The sequence below is a fragment of the Sceloporus occidentalis genome, unplaced genomic scaffold, assembly GCF_023333645.1.
Source record: "Sceloporus occidentalis isolate IW3139 unplaced genomic scaffold, rSceOcc1.0.p SCAF_23, whole genome shotgun sequence".
NCBI lineage: Eukaryota > Metazoa > Chordata > Lepidosauria > Squamata > Phrynosomatidae > Sceloporus > Sceloporus occidentalis.
In genome coordinates, this window is record NW_028317003.1 from 11,969,521 (window position 1) to 11,989,944 (window position 20,424).

A 20,424-nucleotide genomic window follows, 5' to 3' on the forward strand; every position below is an offset into this window, starting at 1 on the left:
TGTCTGTTAATGGGTGAACACATTAAATCTGAGCGTTCCATCTTTTCTCCCAGTAACTTGGACAGGGGCCATATCATGCATGAGTGTTGGCCCTGGAGTCCAGCAAGCACCAGATGCCAACACAATGCATGAGAACAGTCTCATAACCCAAACGTCACAGGCTGCCACATTTCTAGAGGAACTTTAAATGTAACCCATAATCTCACCAATATTTGTATAAAAAACTCATTTAAAATTTTTAAAGGGGAACATCCATTAAGAAGCTTACGCTGATAGGCTGTTGCCATAGAAATAGAAATGTTTGTTATTTTATGTGATTAAATAGAGAAAAGGATACAATGATAGATCTGATACAAGGTTTATTTGTTTACAAATATAATATAATAATAATAAATATAATAAATCATGCCCTCTTGAGTGCCCATATTTCTCTAGCAGGCAATTCTGTCAGAGCAATGTATGTACAGTATGTATGTATATACAGTATGTATATGTATGCATGTGTGTATGTACGTGTGCATGTATGTATGTACAGTATGTATGCATGTAGGGGCCACACGCCGACTGTGATAGATAGCGTGGGGTTTGAATGTTCCCGGGCCGCCGCAGATGCTGTGATTCTGCCCCTTTGAGAGGACATTGCCCGGGATAAAGCATGCCCAGAGGCCATATAACGTGAAGGAGCCTGCGCTGGAGACGTATAGAAGTATAGGGGGTGCAGCAGCAGCAGGTTGCAGCGGGGAGAGCCCGAGTCAGGTGGAGGGGCAGAGCTGTCAGTGTCTCCGTCCAGCTGTGAGCGCTGCGCGGGTCCCTCCTCCTGTCCCAGCTGCAGCTTCCCCCTCCCCTTCTCTCAGCTGCTCCCCACCGCCGCCTCCTCCGCTCCCGACGCCTGAGCTGCCTCCTCCCCCTCTCCATCCATCCCTCCCTCCTCCAGCACCGGCTGCCATCCTCTCTCCCTCCATCTCTGTCCGGCTCCCACCCCGCAGCCCTTACGGGACCTCCATGCCCACACCATGATGACAGGCATCGCCGCCGCCTCCTTCTTCTCCAACGCCTGCCGCTTCGGAGGCTGCGGACTCCACTTCACTACCCTGGCCGAGCTTATCGAGCACATCGAGGACAACCACATCGGTGAGTACCCCTATCCGTGCACAGGAGGGACCCTACCGCAACCTACAGCCCCTGGGTGCCCACCTGGCCCCTGCGGGCTGCGAGGTATTCCGCCGCCGGGGTGCACACTTGTCTCGGAGAGAAGTGCTCCAAGGGGGCTGTCATGCTCACGGTACCCCGGTGCCCCTCAGTAACCTGCATCCTCATGACTCCCCCGGGAGTGCGATCCGTGCAGCCCGTCCAGAGCCGAGCAGCGCGAACACTCACCTACCCACCCCCACTGGTAGCCGTACAGCTGTGCACTGCACCCCTTCCTGCGCGCCCTGCTTAGGTAAAGTCTACGCCCCCCAGGCTTGGGGGTGATTTCGGTGCCGGAGCCACCCTTGTTGCCCCCCTGATGGCGGCAGCCATTGGTGTCCTGCGTCCTGTCAGCTGCGTTGCTAGGTGTGGTGGGTGCAGGAGACAGGCTGGAGCTGTCACCTCTGACAGTGGCTGCGCCCTGGGGCAGAGTGTGGGGGCGGGGAGGGCAGCGGCGCTCTGCGGGTCACACATGGGGAGGGGGCACAAGGTGTCCCAAAGCACTGTCGCCCCCCCTCCTTAACCCTTTTGTGGCCAAGCCCTGTGGCACCCAAATGGTTAACGGTAGTGGTGCGCGTGTTCCCTGTGCTGCGCACTCCGTATGCCAGCGGAGGGAGGACGGCGGGTATGTGCGCCGGTACATGTATGCGTGTCCCTATGCACGGGGCCGGGGGCGGCTGCCTGCCTGCCCGCTCCGAGCGCTACAATATCCGCCGTGCCGCTGCCATTAGAGGCTGTGTCGTGCTGGGGCTAGGCCCGAGGAGGAGGAGTAGCAGGGGGTGTGTGGATGCATGTGTGGGACCACGCAGTGCCCCGTGTGGGTGACACAGTCTCACGTGTGCCGATCGTGTGTATTCCTGGGGCGGAATAGTCTAAGTCATGGTGACGATCCGTGTGCTCCGGGGGAGACCTCCCGGTTTGGGGGAGGGGGCTGGGGATGCAGCCCAATGGGCTAATTACTCTTTTACTTGGTGGGCTATAACGGGGACTGTATGTGCCTTTATGTTAAAGGGACACTACAGCCGTCATATGCACTTAATAGCCCTTTATGTCATTTCCCCTTCCAAGTGCATCAGGGGGCATTTGCCTTCTAACCCCACCCCAGGCTATCTGCCCTGCAAGCACATCTCCTGACATCTACCTACAGTGAGCTCCTGCAAGCGCTGCAGGGGCATCTAATGAGACCCTGTGCGGCATTTGCAGCAAGTGGGAGCACTTTCCTGCCAGCGATTGGCTGCTCCAGGAGGAGGGGAGCTGCAGCTTCTTCTAAAACGTTAATACTTATTTTTTCGGGTTTAAAGAATACATGTGTAATTGCTTACAGGGTACCTTATCATGCATGACATGTCGAAGGGTTGCCTGGGACTCTAGAGCGTCCCTGTAACATGTAATAATTAAATGACGCAGAAACAAAGTGATCTTGTTCTTGATAGCGTCGGGGAGCACTTGCACCGCAGACTTCATAAAGTCACAACTTAAATACTTTCTGTGCAGCATCAACACTGCATGTGACTCCCATGTATGTGTATGCGACCGTGGCACACGTGTTGCCAGTTTGCTTTCACCTGTTCCCACCGGAAGCCGTGTTAAGCAGCATGGAAGCCGTGTGGCTGTAAGGGATACGCATCAAACAAACAACAAACCAATTGAACAAATAGCAACATCTCAATTAAAACACAAGAGCTAGAATTTGGTTAAAACAGGCCTTTAATTTAAGTTTCCATAAAACAATAATAAAAAATATGAACCCAACCGTACATAACACTCTAAGCACCCCAAACCTATCATTACCATTTACCCCCTTTTTGGGCAGCAAATACCGGTATCACCCCAATAAAAGACCTGATAATATTTCATTTTATTATTATTATTTTTTTATTTTTTTTGTTTTAAGGGATGGGTGGCATTTTTAAGTGGTTATTGACTGATTTGGAGAGTCGGGATGTTTCATATCGCAGTCAGGACTGGATACCCCGTGAATTTCTCCTTACAGATCAGCCAGTGTGTGACGTGGATATGTAGGGCAGGAAGATCATTTAGGTGGCCGTTTATTTTGTTTTAGTAAATTAATGGCTAAGGCATTTTATTTTTTTCCACTAATTTTAACCAATTATAATTTTGCATGGGTTCCAATGTATTGAAGTTACTTGTGTCCATTATGGTACAGTATATATTGCAGTACTTGCATACCTGTTGGGCGCAGGTTCGGGGTATTTGCACCATTCCATTGTCCAGGTGTTTGCCCTTATATGGTTCTATTTAACTATTGCTGTGCCACTCTTCTTATGTTATAGAATGAGAGAATGAGCCTGGTTGCCTCTACTGAAAGCAGCCAGTAGAAGTAAGTGCGCTTGCTGCACATGCGCTGCTGTGCTTCCATTGAACAACGGAGGCCTCTATTTCTTCAATGGGAATATTACAGCCCATGCGCAGAACCTTATTCAGCCCTTGGTCTTGTCTTTAAAAGTATCCTGCAAACCATTCACCATTTTCTCAAGCCTCAAATTATCCGTTTAGCGAGTGTGACATCACAATGATGACTTAATAATTGCTGGTAAGGCCTGCAAGGAAGATGTGGTGGTTGCAAATGTGGAATTATTTTAAACCAGCCTGAAATATTGTATATAAAATGTTGAATTTTCAAAGATCAGATGCGCCTTAACCGGTTTCAAACAAACAGGCATAGGATGAACAAGATAGAAACGAAGAGTCAGTGGTCAGCCCGTGCACTGGGTGAGTGGAGAAATGGGTAGAGGGACTAAAGAGACAGATTTTAGGTTTGGGAAATGGTAAACATTTAGCTTCAGTTCATTTATTTTAACTACCTATAGATTTAGCTTTGTGTCATAGATATGTGGAACAGCCTGCCAGCAGAAGTGGTAAAGGTTAATACAGTGAGGGAATCTGAACATTCATGGGATACGCATATGACTGTTGCATAAAAACAGTGTGTAGGACAAGAGTAGTGAGAGTCTGACAGCGTCATGCCTCCATCTGGGCCACGCAGGGCCAAACCTAATCAATTTGGTAAATGGAGCATCATAGTTTTCAGGGCCGGCCCAGAAATGGAGCCGAGTGGGGCAACTGCTCCAGACGGCACTTTTGAAGGGGTGGCACTTCGCCGCCCCAAGCCGCTTTTTTTTTTTAAAGCGAAAGAGAGAGAAAGGGGCGCCGAGTGGTTTTCGCTTACCAAGCTGTCAGTACCGCGCCCCTCTCTCTCTCCTCTGCGGCGAGTCTTCCTGTTCAGTCTCGGTGCCGGCTTGTAATGCTGAGTGCCGGAAGATTACTTCATTTCCGGCGCCCAGCATTACAAGCCGGCACGGAGACCGAACAGGGAGACTCGCCGCAGGACTGCTGAAAGGTAAGTACAATGGGGGGGGGGTAAGGGTAGATAATTTTAAAATTATTTTAAAATCCGCCCCAGGCGGCATTTTGCCTTGGGCCGGCCCTGATAATTTGCTCTCTTTTTTTTGTAATTTCAACATCTGTTTCAACATCATCTAGTGGTTACGCTGTGAATAACCACGGGTTCCACTTCAGCGAGGACATACACTGCCGTCAGGCCTATAGATGAAGACTATATATATATATATATATATATTTACTCACAGAGTCCATTGCACACCATTCCAAATATTCCAAGCCCGGTGCTAGTAACCAGCAGTTTCCATGTAAAACACTTTCAAAAAGATGGTCAGCACTCCAGGTCTTTAAATAGACAATTTCATTTTATTCAAAGTCAAGTCTGACTTGACTTTGAATAAAATGAAATTGTCTATTTAAAGACCTGGAGTGCTGACCATCTTTTTGAAAGTGTTTTATATATATATATATATATATGTATATATATATATATATATATATATATATATATATATATGTATATATATATATATATATATATATATATATATATATATATATATAGTGCATTAAAAGGGACACTCCAGCCATCATATATACTTTAATGCAGGGGTTCTCAAACTGCGGCCCTCCAGCTGCTGCAGGACTACATCTCCCATAATGCTCCTTCAGCTAAGGGGCTGGCTGAGGAGTATGGAAGATGTAGTCCTGCAGCAGCTGGAGGGCCGCAGTTTGAGAACCCCTGCTTTAATGCATATGATAGCTGAGAGGTCCCTTTAAATTTTCATTGTATCCCTTTTGCAAATGCATGGGAGATCCATTTAACCCTTTGTCTATCCCCCAGGTATTTGCTGTGCATGTGATATACTTACTGCCAGTCAGCTCCAGCGCTAGGTGTGGAAGTCTATTCAGACCCCATGCATGGAAATGCTTCCATTGATTTCCGTGGGATCACTTTCCTGCCTCTAAGTTGAGACACTGCAAATCAGTGGCAGGAATTGTTGGACCAGGGAGGAGATGGCCGGGTTGATATTTTTCAGGAGTCTGAACGAGGCACACACATAAAGATCATTATAAAATGGAACAAAAAGTTAGGAGCCATGGTAACCAGAATGCTGAGATTTATCAAGCCCTGAAATAATGGATTTTTAGCGAATAGGCATGTTTTCTCCCCCCCCCCGTTTTATTATGATATTCTATATAAAAATGTAAAACGTAAGTGCTCTTTGTGGGCCTTCCTTGAATATAAATCTAGAGTTTATCCTGAAAAAATAACCTGAACATTGTCCTAAATTGAATGATGTTTTGTAATCAGCCTAAAGACCTCATATATGGTCAGACACTAGCACTTCCATACTTTCCTCTGCTGTGGTCGCTGGCACCCTCTGGTCCTCGCTGGAGTATTTGGGACCTTATTGACAGCCCAGACCTCCTCTGCGTTATCCAGTAAAACCCAATCTTATAATGAGGATCACCTTGTTGGGCCTAATCTACAAAGTCTAGTAAAAGTTTTCAGAATTGTATTTTTTATTCTTTTTTTTTTATATTAGACATGAAAAATTCTATTAAATATCTTACCGAGTTAACAAAATGACCTCAGGTTTACCTCTGGTAAAACCGCAAAGGAATGCATGAGGCCTTAACATTCCACCTACTAACATTTTGTGTGCTTAATGGCAAAGAGATACTTGAGGGAAAACTGTGAATATATCACAGATTACCCCCAAACTATTTTCTGCAGAAAGCTTAAAGTGTGGTTTAAAGACTGGGCCACCCACCAGAAGCTAATGCTACCAACACTGGTTGCCAGTGCCCTTCCTTGCTTTGTTGTATATGTATGGCCTGTAGTCACTGGCCCACCAGAGACAGATAACATGGAGCCTATACGCTGGCCACACTCAGACAGGCTGCGGCCCACATGTGATATGACAAGTCAAAGTTCTGGCAAGTTGGTAGTGGGATGGCCATGTCATTGAACCTTTCTACAGTGATCGCAGGACTAATTACATCGTCACCGACACACTAAAATAGTGTAGTTTGTTTGTGTAAAATCAGCAGTTATACAAAAAATCTGACTTTTAGATATTGTGTCCCCTATACTACTATTACCCATGCACCTACATTATTAAATGTAAATTATATCGGAATATTTTCCATAGCATTCACTAGAACATGTCCTTAGCATTGCCATCAGGCTTACATTTAGCTACACTGCTATACATGTTTTCTAAAGCAAACTCATGTATAATGCATGTTTAACTTAGTACATTTTAAAGGAAAATTTAACGCAGATGTCATGTCATTTTGTACTTGTCCAGGGAAGGGCTGACACCTTCTGGCCCAATGGGCGGTTAAATTCAAAGGGCCTTCTGGCCTCCCTTCCCCAATAACTAACATATACACACACACTATAACACACACATTAAACAAGGGATAGAAAAAAATGCCATCTTACGTCTATTTGTTTACAACTACATATATCTAGTTTTGATATTGTGCAAGACTTCGAAACATAGAACTTGACGGCAGATACGAACTGTTCAGCTCATCTAGTCTGCCCATTTTATGTTACAGTTCGGAGAACATCTAAAATCTTACAAAAAACAAAACAAAACAGAAGTTACCACCTCTTTATCAGGAGCTGAAATCTGGGTATCTACTGAAAATTGTGTGTGTGTGTGTATATATATATATATATATATATATATATATATATATATATATATGTTATTATTGAAACCATATTTAATATTTTACATATTTTTTAGTGTCACATTCTACTGCTACAGTTGTTTGCCTAAGGCTATGAATACACAGTGTAATTTGGCACAGCAGCATAATCACTGTGACAAAGTACACGGTTTGGCTCAATGGAGTTTATTCACTAAAGGAAGTGGTGACAGAAGAGTTTGCTGGATAGTTGTGGTTCCAACTCCTTGGCCTCAAAATACATTATGAATAGCAAACCCCAGCGAGCTTCTGCTTGATTTTAATAGAAGAAAAGAAAACAGAAAAGACCTATTGGGCAACCCTGAGATTTTTTTACATTGTTTTGCTAGTACTCATTTCACCATCCGTGCTTCAAATTCTGTAATTCTTATTTGTTTTTCAAACTCCAATACTTTGAGGTATAAAACTTCCCTAGTTATAAAATATCTTTTGCCATGCATCTTACTGACATACTCAACCATAAGTCATTTTCTGTGTGTTGGCCAGGCTTGTGGTTTAGAATGTCCTTTCTTTGGGGGCTATGCTCCTCAAGTCTCCCAGTGTCAAGGATTCCTTGCAGTTGATGAGGCACTTGGTAGAAGTGGCTGTTCCCCAGAAGATCAGGCAGAGATTCCCTAGGCCTGACCCTGGCCCCTCTTGTGTTGTACGTCTTCTATGTTTAGCACCTGGGCATGATGTCATATGCTGGCACCCCTCCCACTTAGCGAGAAAACAGATACTACCAAGGCAGCGCTTCATTGAATAGTGTAGTAACAAATTAGTTTAATATTACTTATTTTGTTGGGATTTCACAAATACACTAATGAGCATCTCTGAGATGTTGCATTGATCGCTCGGCTGCTCCTGGACAAATGTCTCTGAAGCAGACCATGACTCGCGGTATTCTTTATAAAGATAAACATAAGGCATTGTCATACATGCATATTGCATGATAGCTGCTGTGCTGCTAGATGGTTGGCAATTAACAGTTCGCTTCCCACTAGCTCTAAGAGCTAAAAGTGGATGTGTCTACCTCTCAGCTACAAACTACACTTTCATCTATGTAATACGTAGATTGATAGAGTAGATGTTAACTAGATCCCCTCTTTTGTTTGTGAGCCAACGGAAGCAATCAGCAGAACAGGAACAGAAGACTGCTCCTCCAGCCTGGGTCTCCAGCCCATCAGCAGTCAATTGGACAGATATACAAAGTTAAGTAGATACACCTTGTTTTCTGAAGTCCCCAATGGAAAACGTCGGCATCGAACTTATGAGACGTTACTGGTTCTATAATGTGTGACAGATCTGATTGAATATTCCAGGGTCTTATAATGGTTGTAGTCCAGCTCTAGGAGAAAACTGCTCTTCATATTTTTTGAGCCTTGCTGCAGAATAACTTTTCACAGAGCTTTGTGGTCAGCTGCTGATCTAAAGTGATAGACTTCTTAATCAGAAATCTCGTAGCATTTTGAAATCAAATCAGGAAAGTGGTATTGAATCTTTGTAACTAGGTGAGTAACCTTAAACCACAGTGCTTCTGTGACAATTGCCCAAATTTACCAAGCAACATGTCACACAGTGCCAGCTTTGCACACAAACAGCTTGCATGTGCCACCTTTACCCCCAAACAGCTTGTCTATGTCATCTTTGCTTTCAAACAGCTTGTCTATGTCCCCAAAGAACTTGCCTGTGCCACCTTTGTCCCAAGGGAGCTTCTCAGTGCCCCAAACAGCTTGTCTGTGCCATCTTTGTCCCCGAACAGCTTTTCTGTGCTATCTTTGGCCCCAAACAGCTTGACAGAACCCCCCCTAAACAGCCTGCCCATGCCATCTTTGCCCCAAACAGCCTGCCTGTGCCACTGCCCACAGCACTTACTTGCAGGTCAATCTTCCTCCGTGCTGTGTGCACATTGATTCAGTGTGCAGGAAGTGGATGTGATGTCACTTCCTGCCTGCTGGATCAGTGAGACACAGATGCATCACGCACTGGAGGTATTACTTGCACCTAGCGGCTTTAAATGGACGGACAAGGGGCTGTGACCATGTTTGTTATGCCCCTCCTTGTGCCACAGTTGGTGGGGGGGTTACATAAGAATAAGGGCCGGGCACAGAACCTGTACAGTAGTTTGTTATGCAAATGTTTAAAGTGGGCCACGTGAAACATATTTTATGAAAAAAGAATATATTTATATTGGAAACTGAAATCTACATACCAATTCAATTAGCCAACATAATTTTTAGTCTCTTACATCAGAGCATAATCTGATTTTAGAGGAAAAAGTAACACTACAATTACATTGCAGGACTTTTTTTGTGTGTTCATTTTGTGATGGACACATATTTCACAGCACATGTAACATCCTGCCTTGCAGCGTGTAACCCACATAACTGAGTAATACATTCTGCATACAGCAGGGGGCAGCACTTTACATGTGTTGCCTGCAACATGGAAAATGTACTATATGTCCAATGTAGTCATTATCCAGTTTAGTTACGTGTCATTTTTTAACTTTAGTTCAAATGGGGTTGTATTTTTAAGACTGCCTATGTAGCCCAACCCAATACCAATATCTGCTTCTGTATCATCCAATTGAGAAGTCTGCATCTTTTTTATATTATTGAAGTTTTGATTTCAGAGACTATAGTAACTTACAATAAACTTTTGAGTTGAAGAAAATACATTAGAAATGTGTTACTGATATTCAATTCTGAATTGATCTCCAATTGTTGAAATGGCTCCAGTTCATTAAAAAATAATAAATTAATGAATATAAAAATAAGAATATATTAACTGGATACAATATGAAGAGAAAATACTCCTAACAAAAACAATAACCCCTGGCCTTGTTTCTACCTTATTGTGAACCAATTATTTAGGGCTGCAACTCACGATTATTTGGTCGATTATTTTTTCGATTAATGGGATAAAAAAATAAATGTAAATTTTTCATTTAAAATAACTGGATGTTAAAAACAAACACAGAATTAAAAAAGTTTGATAAAAATGCATTTTTTGTTTTTATTTCCCAACCTGCCCCCCCAGTTATGCAAAATAAGTTAACCTTATTTAATTAATTAAATTAACCCTCAGTCCTCAGCATTAACCACAACTGCCCCTAAATTAACCCTAAAGACCCAATCAACCACAACTGCCCCTAAATTAACCCTAACAACCCCATCAACCATAACTGCCCCTAAGTTAACCCTGAAAACCCCATTAACCATAACTGCCTCTAAATTAACCCTTAAGACCCCATTAACCATAACTGCCCCTAAAATAACCCTAAACACCCCATCAACCATAACTGCCCCTAGATTAACCCTCAACACCCCATCAACCATAACTGCCCCTAAATTAACCCTAAAAAAACATTAACCATAACTGCCCCAAATTAACCCCCACCTCCCCTAAGTTTCAGCAGCCCAAATATTAATGTTATACTCACAGTTAGATGAGTTGCTAAACCATGTGGACGGGGCCAATCATCAGAGTGATGGCAGAGAGGGACTGTAAGTAGTAACTGCTGCTGTGAGTCACACTGAATGAAACGGATTATAAAACGAGGGGTATTTTTCAGAGCATTTGCTCTGTACATGAAAATGAAAGGGAAAAAATAAAACTATAATACATATGATTGTTACAGTAGCAAAGCCATACATTTATAATTAGATATCCAAACATAACTACACATAGTATATGATATACCGTATTTGCTCGATTATAAGACGACCCCCCAAATCTGAATATTAATTTAGGAAAAAAAGAAAAAGCCTGAATATAAGACGACCCTATAGGAAAAAAGTTTTACAAATGTTAATTCATGTAAACTATTTTTTTTGAATAAAAGCTTGAGAAGAATATTTTGGTTTTATTTCCTTCTTTTTTCCAACCTGCCCCCCCCCAGTTATGCACATCTGCCCCAGAAATGCCTTATACCCCCTATATGCCACTGTGCCCCATGATATGCCTTTTAACCCTCTAAATGCCACTGTGCCCCGTGATATGCCTTTTAACCCTATATGCCACTGTGCCCCATGATATGCCTTTTGACCCCCTATGTGCCACTCTGCCTCCAGAAATGCCTTATACCCCTATATGCCACTCTGGAATTTAGAGGGTTCAAAGGCATATTATGGGGAAGAGTGGCATATAGGGAGGTTTAAGGCATTCAGGAGGCAGAGTGGCGTATAAAGGGTTAAAAAGGCATTTCTGGAGGCAGAGTGGCATTAAGGGGGTTAAAAGGCATTTCACAGCACACTCTGCCTCCAGAAATGCCTTATGCCCCCCATTTAACACTCCCCCCCCCCCCCCAAACTTACTGGTGCTTCTGACTTCCCTGTCATGTAGCCGGGGCAGCGTGTAGATCCCACGCACTTCCGCTGCAGCAGGAAGGAGACGTGGCTAGCAGCAGGGGTTGTCTGCGTCCATCGCGCAGACCTTCCCCGACTGTCAGAGATCAGAGTTCCCCGCACCGGTGGGCCTCCTGGATCCAGGAGGATCCAGGTCCCCTGCAGCTGCGGGGGATCTGGATCTTAGTCGTCTCATAGTCAGACCTATTTGAGGTCTGATTATAAGACGACCCCGATTATAAGATGAGGGGTATTTTTCAGAGCATTTGCTCTGAAAAAAGCCTTGTCTTATAATCGAGCAAATACGGTATATAGAAATATTCATTACTGTTAAGTCAAGAAAAAAAACGAATACACGTATCTCCATGGAGAAATCTGCATCTTATCGTGTAAGCAACAGGACAGAAAAGAAATAATTTGGTAAGAACACCATCAATGTGACTTTTCATGGAGTAAGAAAAGGAGTTTTCTTTCTGTTGGGTTTCTAAACTGAAAGCCTATTTGTCTGTGTATTTGGAGTTGCACCAGGTCACAATCTATCAGATCCAAAGTGTATTACTAGTTTCAGATCTGCTGCACAAATGTAAACAGAACGATTGTGCAGTTAGCTCTGCCTTCCCCTCTGCTGAGAATTTCATCTCCCATATGGTTGTCATCTTGCATAAGGTAAACATAATTAATCTATACAGAAACAACTCTACCCTGCAAGCCAAATCGTTAAAATTTGAGCAAATTCCTGTTTTAATATTACAAATCGTTTTCACAGACACCAGTATCATCATTAGTGTTCATATGTGGGAACAAACCATTTCTGAAACTCCAGCTGTTGAGAGTGACAACTCCTATCATTCTGATTCAGAAACGTTGGATCAGAATAACGGGAACTATAAACCACGGCAGTGGCGTCTCCAGGTTTCATATTTAGGGGGGGCACATGGGGGGCCAGGGACCAAAGTAGGGGGGCCAATTATAAAACGGTACATATACACTATATATATATATATATACACACATACACACACGTTAGACGTGCATTTTTAACTACATAATATGCACTTATCTCTTTGAAGTAAAGACTGTGATTAAAATATGATTTCAAAATAACAGTAAAAGTTATTTTTCATTCTTTAATATTAGCCCCTGCTGACGATATATATAAATATTAGACCCTGCTGCAGATATATAGAAATATTACACCCTGCTTCCGATATATAGAAATATTACACCCTGCTTCCGATATATATTAATATTAACCCCTGCTGCGGATATATATTAATATTAGCCCCTGCTGCGGATACATACTTATATTATACCCTGCTGCCGATATACATACAAATTATACCCTGCTGCCAACATATATTAATATTAGCCCCTAACTGCCGATATATAGTATTAGTCCCTGCAGCCAATATATATAAATATTAGCCCCTGCAGCCAATATTTATTGATAATAGGCCCTGCAGCCAATATATATTAATATTAGCCCCTGCTGCCGATATATATAAACATTAGTCCCAGCTTCCGATATATATTAATATTAGCCCCTGCAGCCAATATATATTAATATTAGACCCTGCTGCCAATATATTTGCCACACTGACTGCAGATCAGGGGAAGACAGTGAGAGTCAGTGCAGTGTTCCCTCCTTCTGACTGCACCGTGACATTGAGAGGTCCTCTCCCCTGTAATCATCCCCAGAGTCCCTTTGTCCCCTCATTCACTAAACCATAGCGTTCTTTTACTTACACCCTGTAGTTCAGGTATAGATCAAATAAACACATGGAAACAGCACATGCAACTGAATGAGATTAAAAAAAAACTTGTATTTGCAGGTATACATAAATAATGTATGGAAACTTAGCATTGCAGGTATAAACCAACAGAACACACAAACCCAGCATTGCAGGTATAGATCAACTGGAAATCACATGTACACTCAGCACTGAAGGTTTAGATCAAATAATCAACACATGGAAACAGCACTCCAGGTATTGATCAACTGAATAAGACATGCAAATCCTATATTTGCAGGTAAACATTAATAATGTATGGAAATATAGCCGATACAGATGAACAGAATGACACAAAACCCAGCTTTGCAGATATAAATCAATTGGAAATTACATATAAACTCTGCATTAAAGGTATAGATAAACCCCCCTAAATTACAGGCATAGATCACTGGTCACAAAGTGACCCCAAAGCCAACCCTGGTGTCCACGCTGCCCACATAGAACCTGACCAGCACCTAAGTTACACATTATGTCAACTTTGTCCCCAAACAGCTGAACGTACGCCGTTTTTGTCCCATAAAGACCTCTCCCTCCCAATCTATCCTATCTACCCCCTCTCCCTCCCTATCTACCACAACTGCCTCTCTATCTACCACATCTGCCTCCCAATCTATCCTATGTACCACCCTCTCCCTCCCAATCTATCCTATGTACCCCCCTCTCCCTCCCAATCTATCCTATGTACCCCCCTCTCCCTCCCAATCTATCCTATCTATCCCCTCTCCCTCCCAATGTATCCCATCCACCCCCATCTCCCTCCCAATCTCCCACCTCTCCCTCCCAATCTATCCCATCTACCCCCCTCTCCCTCCCAATCTATCCTATCTACCCCCTCTCCCTCCCAATCTATCCTTATCTACCCCTTCTCACTTCCTACCTCTTCTGACTCTCTAACCCCCTCCTAACTTTCTAACCCCCCCTTTGAAGTTCACTTACCTTGGGCTTGTGCAGCGGTGAGATCGCGAGGTCTCTGTATCCCTGGTTCTGCCGGCTTCACTGCTGGGCGCCGGATATGACGACATATACCGGCGCTCGGCTTGAAATGCCGGCACTGCGAACCAGGAAGAGGCCTCGCGGTCGCGGAGAAGAGTAAGAGGCGCCGAACGGTTGCTGAGAACGTATTCCTCAGCAACCGCTCGGCGCCTCTCACTCTCTCCTCCGGGTCTATTAAAAAAAAAAAAAAATAGCCGGCGTTTCAACTGGGGGGGCACACCGGGGGGCACAGCATGATGTAGGGGGGGCCATGGCCCCCTCCTGCCGACGCCACTGAACCACGGTAGTGGTTGCAAGATGGACCCAATCTGTGCTGCATAATCCATAATTGGTAAACTGAAATGAGAAGATTTAAGTGTGCTTTATGCAGAGGCACACGGCCCGTCTTGCAGGAGAAATGTTGGGTCAGATTAGCTAAAAAGAACGGCTCTAAGAACATTGAGACTTTAGTCCCGAATAAGTTTTCCCTCTGGAATGAAAGAGTTATTCATAAATGAGGTATGCAATTAAGTCTGCAATACCACCACCTTGTCAACCACATTATCCCTAGTTCCATGTCAATCTTGGTGAAGTGACTGTAATTAGGACAATTTAAATAATTATACTTAATAGGGCATTACATATTATTCATTGATGAAACGTCCTAACATTTCTATACTGCAGATTTATGTCTCGGTTTAAAATGTAAGCGCATATTGCAGAGGGCTTTTTTCTGGCTTCTCTGATTAATGGCTGTGGCTAACAAGGATGGGCAAAGGAGTATATTTATCGTAGTCCTGTTTAATAATATATAGATAAACCAGTAAATTTAAAGGAAAAAGAGAATGTAACTCAGCATATATGTGCTATGTGTCCTAATTGCCCCGGTTTACACAGAACAGTCAAGATATTCATGCACTGCATCACATAGCTGCCCCGCTGTCCTGCAGTGGGTGTCATGGGCCGGTTAAAGGCAAAGAAACAGACCAAGACTCAGAACTTAAAGTTGTGAGGGGTTTTAATGTGTGGACATTAAAGCACCTCACAACTTGTGCTGAGCCTTCGTCTGTTTCTTTGTCATTAATGGTCCAAGTAGAGCCCGGCTCGTGCACCTGTTGATTAACCACCTCTATTATTGCGGGCCGGTTAAGGGATCCTCTGATCTCCCTTGACTGGACCTTTGGAGATCTCACCTTTTCTGCGCCATGTTGGATCCCAAACAGCTTGCATATATCACCTTTGGCCCTAAACAGCTTGTCTGTGCATATCTTAGCCCCAAACTGCTTTTCTGTGCCATTTTAGCCCCAACTACCTTGTCAGTGCCATCTTTGCCATAAAAGACCTTGCCAGTTCCATATATGTCCCCAACAGCTCATCTGTTTGTGCCATCTTTGCTCCAAATAGATTGTCTTTGCCGCTAAACAGCGTGTCAGTACCCCAAACAGCCAGCCTGTGCCATCTTTGCCACCAAAAAGATGAGTAGGAGAGAAAATTCTGGTGGAGTAACAAGAATAATGTGTTGTTTTGTAAACAAGACTAGTTATAAATGCAGATTCTTTATGTGTTAAGTTGTGGTAAATTATTTATGAAATAAATAAGTAAATATATTTTTGAAAGTAGCCTTTTGTATCAACACCACAGGATTTAATTACTAACAATGGGGATTAAGTTACCCGGTCAAATTCTGCTCGAACCAAAAGCCAGCTAAACACCTCCTGACCTTCTGTTCTCAGACCTGTGCAACTGGTCAACAAGTCTAGCCTGATCTATGTGGCAGATCAGTTCAGATTGTGCCTCACATGGCCGGATTGCCTAGCAAGAAAGTTAGGCAAAGTTCTATCCCTATGGATTTTACTGAATACATAACACATTCATGAATGCATAAGCTCATTCTTTAACTGAGCTCCATTGCCAAAGGAAGATACTATCTCAACTGTGCTTTTTCTAACTTACAACTTAATGACTATACTGATATAGCCTGTATGCACTCACGTGCTGAAACTTGCAAAACTATTTGAATATTCATTATTATTTGAGTTGAATCTGAACAGGTGCAAAATCTTGTAAATGTAAAAGTTCCAAGTCCAAGAAAATTCCCAGAGTTCTACCATAAGTTTTACTCAACTGCATACTCTGATATCCTTTACTGCAATTCTTCCACAAAATGTAAGAAACTAAATGACAATGTGATGTCTTATAACCTATGGAGAAGCATGGAGCAAACCCATTGTGCAGTTTGTAAAAGCAGTTTTTAAAGAAAAAACCCAATCACAGCTCAAGTTTTCTAAAATCTGTCTTGGGGGTTCCCGATGAACTTTGTTCATGTGAAATGCACTTGCGTCATTGGAGCCCGTTTTTTTTTGCAGTTCACATCCGTCTTAAGAAAGTAGTGGGCAAAAGGAGAAAACAGACCCAACAGGGACCAAGACAAAACAATATGTTGAAGAATCTGCTGGTCAGAGGCAGCTTTACTCCCACACCTTTTTTTTGGATGACTTTATAGGGAAGTGGAGCGGAAGACAGGAAATGTTGGGATACTTCAAGATGCCCTAAATTATGATTTGTTGATATTATTTTTTGAGACATGGATCCATTTTAGTTTGTTTCACATCACACAAAATTGAGATATTTAGTAAAAAACACAGCTGAAATAAGGCAACATTTGTAATAAGCATGTTTAAATTGAAAAGAGTTTGAATTACACTATTTAAAATGATGTCCCTGGAACACATATGCTTCACATTTTGCCATGTAGACACAGCAATTACCATTTAATTTCATACCATTTTCTCTCCAATGCAAGTAATGATACAAAATACAGCAAGCTAGATTCTGAAAGCATTGGCAGATAAAAAAAATGTATATAGCTGGTTTTTTGATAGTTCTAGTTTTTGTATAATATAATGTTTGCAGTGAGCTGCATATTAGCCATTTGCATGTGTTCTACCTCTGCTAACTTCCTGCATTTATCCCCTAACAGAATTATATATATATGCATATGCATTATGTTTAACCCTTTCTTTTTTCTCTTAACCCCTTGATGACAATTGACGGTCCGGGCACGTCACGTGAAAACCAGCGGTTAACAACAAGTGACGTGCCAGGGCTGTCATGACTTCAAACGCGTGCAGAAAGTGATCTACATTTGCTTCCTGCACCCAAACGATGCTGCTGTAATGCCTCAATGTCAAGGCATTCAGCAACACCAAGATCGCCATGTCTGGCCCCTCCCCGGGAAGTCAACATCCGCCATACACTGTATGGCCAGCTTTAAAGAAACTCGGTTTGGGTTACAGTACAATTTGGCAAAATTAAAGTAACTCGCATAGGTGTGATTTATAGACCCCCAGGACAAGTAGAAGAACTAGATAATCTACTAGTGGAGGAAATAGCTAAAATCACAGTGAAGGGGGATGTTATAATCATGGGTGACTTTAATCTCCCTGATGTGAACTGGAAAACGAAAGTAGCTGGTTGTACCCGGAGTGCGGATATTCTAAACTCCCTACTGGGATTATCTTTAAAACAAGTAGTTGAGGAGCCCAACTCGTAAGGAGGCCATATTGGATTTAGTGTTCACAAATGGAGATTTGTTAACAGATATTTCTGTAGGTGAAAGTTTGGGATCTAGTGATCATCAGTATGTGTGGTTTAATATACGAACAGTGACTGAGTCACACCACACAAAAACAAAAGTTTTAGATTTTAGAAAAGCTGACTTTTCTAAAATGAGAATATGTATAGAGGAGTCATTATCAGACTGGCACAATTTAAATGGCGTTCAGGAGAAATGGGATTTTGTAAAAGCTGTATTGTTGAAGATAACAGAAAATTGTATTAGGCTGGTCAGTAAGAGTAAAAAATTAAAGAAACCGCTGTGGTACTCTGCAGAAAAGGCCAAAATCGTAAAAGACAAGAAGTTAGCCTTTAGTAGATACAAAAATACCCAAAGTGAGGAAGATAGACAGATCTATAAAATTAGGCAGAAAGAGGCAAAGAAAGTTATAAGAGCTGCCAAATCACATGCAGAAGAGCGAATTGCCCTCTCAGTAAAAAATGGAGATAAAACATTTTTTAGATATATAAATGAGAAAAGGAAAGTTATACAAGGATTAGTTAGACTAAAAACAAAAGGAATATATGTAGAAGAGGATAAAGGTTTAGCTGACTGCCTCAATGAATATTTCTGTTCAGTTTTTACAAATGAAAATGAGGGAATGGGACCTCAGTTGGGAAAAAAGACTGAATCATTTGAAATATGTGAGTTTATCGAGGCGGAGGTTCTACTTCAGTTGTCTAAGGTAAAGACAAATAAGTCGATGGGGCCTGATGGGATACACCCCAAGTTATTAAAAGACCTTGGTGGTGTACTAGCAAAACTGTTAACTGATTTATTTAACGAATCATTGGTAACGGGAGTTGTCCCTGGGGATTGGAAAGTAGCGAATGTTGTGCCCATTCACAAAAAAGGCAGTAGGGAGGAGTCGGGCAACTACAGGCCAGTTAGTCTTACATCTGTAGTGGGTAAATTAATGGAAATAATGTTAAAGGAAAGGATTGTTGAACATCTGAAGTCACATGGGTTTCAAGATCAAAAATAACATGGGTTTACCTCAGGAAGATCATGCCAAACAAATCTTATTGATTTTTTTGATTGGGTGACTTAAGTAATTGATCGCGGTGGTGCAGTAGACATTGCGTATCTGGATTTCAGTAAGGCCTTTGACACTGTCCCACATAGAAGACTTATAAATAAACTGCAATCTCTGGGTTTAGATCCCAATGTTGTTGAATGGATCAGTGGCTGAGTGACAGACAACAGAGGGTTGTAGTGAATGGAGTATATTCAGAACAAGGTCTTGTTTCCAGTGGGATACCTCAGGGATCTGTACTTGGACCCATTCTCTTTAATATCTTTATTAGTGATATTGCAGATGGCCTTGATGGAAAGGTATGTTTATTTGCTGACGACACAAAAATTAGCAACAGGGTTGATGTTCCTGGAGGAAGAAGCCAAATGGCAAACGATCTAGGAAAACTGAAAAAATGGTCAGAGCTGTGGCAATTGGCATTTAATGTAGATAAATGCAAAGTAATGCACCTGGGGCATAAAAACCCAAGGGCAGAGTATAGAATATTTGATACTGTCCTAACCTCAACGTGTGAGGAAGGGGATTTAGGGGTAATTATTTCTGAGGATTTAAAGGTAGGCAGACAATGCAGTAGAGCAGCAGGTAATGCGAGCAGAATGCTTGGTTGTATAGCGAGAGGTATTAGCAGTAGAAAGAGGGAAGAGCTCATGCCGTTGTACAGATCACTGGTGAGACCTCACTTGGAGTATTGTGTACAGTACCGGAGACCGTATCTCCAGAAGGATATAGAAATGTTGGAGAAAGTGCAGAGAAGGGCTACTAAAATGGTTCATGGATTACAAGATAAACCTTACCAGGACAGGTTAAAGGATCTTAACCTATATAGCCTGGAAAAAAGACGGGACAGGGGGGATATGATAGAAACATTTAAATACTTAAAGGGAATCAACAAGGTAAAGGAAGATAGTTTATTTAAAAGGAGAAATACCACAACAAGAGGACACAACCATAAACTAGAGGGGCAAAGGTTTAATGGTAACATCAGAAAATATTACTTTACGGAAAGGGTAGTGGACGCATGGAATAGCCTTCCAGCAGAAGTGGTAGATGTTAATACAGTAAAGTCATTTAAGATAGGCATAAGGCCAAGCTAGATATAGGATAAGGGCAAGTACTAAAGGAAAGTACTCAGAGGTTGGGCCGACTGGATGGGCCTACTGGTTCTTATCTGCCGTCACTTTCTATGTTTCTATGAAATGGGGGAAAAATTACCAGATTTGGAAAAAATGGCTTTGAAATAGCAAAACGCCACTTGTATTTATTGCCCCATAACGTGCAGAGAAAAGCAAAAAACATAAAAACATTGGTTATTTCTAAACTCAGGACAAATAGTGCAATCTATTTAGAAGGTTTTTTTTTCATTTGCTTTTATAGATGAGTAAAAGATTTTTTCAAGTA

General features: G+C 42.3%; 1 protein-coding gene across 1 annotated transcript in view; it reads left to right on the forward strand.

Annotated features, from left to right (window-relative positions):
- Positions 1-1,016: 1,016 nt before the first annotated feature.
- Positions 1,017-20,424, forward strand: part of LOC149300806 (juxtaposed with another zinc finger protein 1-like) — a 117,831-nt gene continuing 98,423 nt past the window's right edge. Inside the window, exon 1 of the mRNA XM_089484929.1 lies at positions 1,017-1,131. Within this exon, the coding sequence (XP_089341055.1) occupies positions 1,017-1,131 (115 nt within the window). The remainder of the gene's footprint in view (positions 1,132-20,424) is intronic.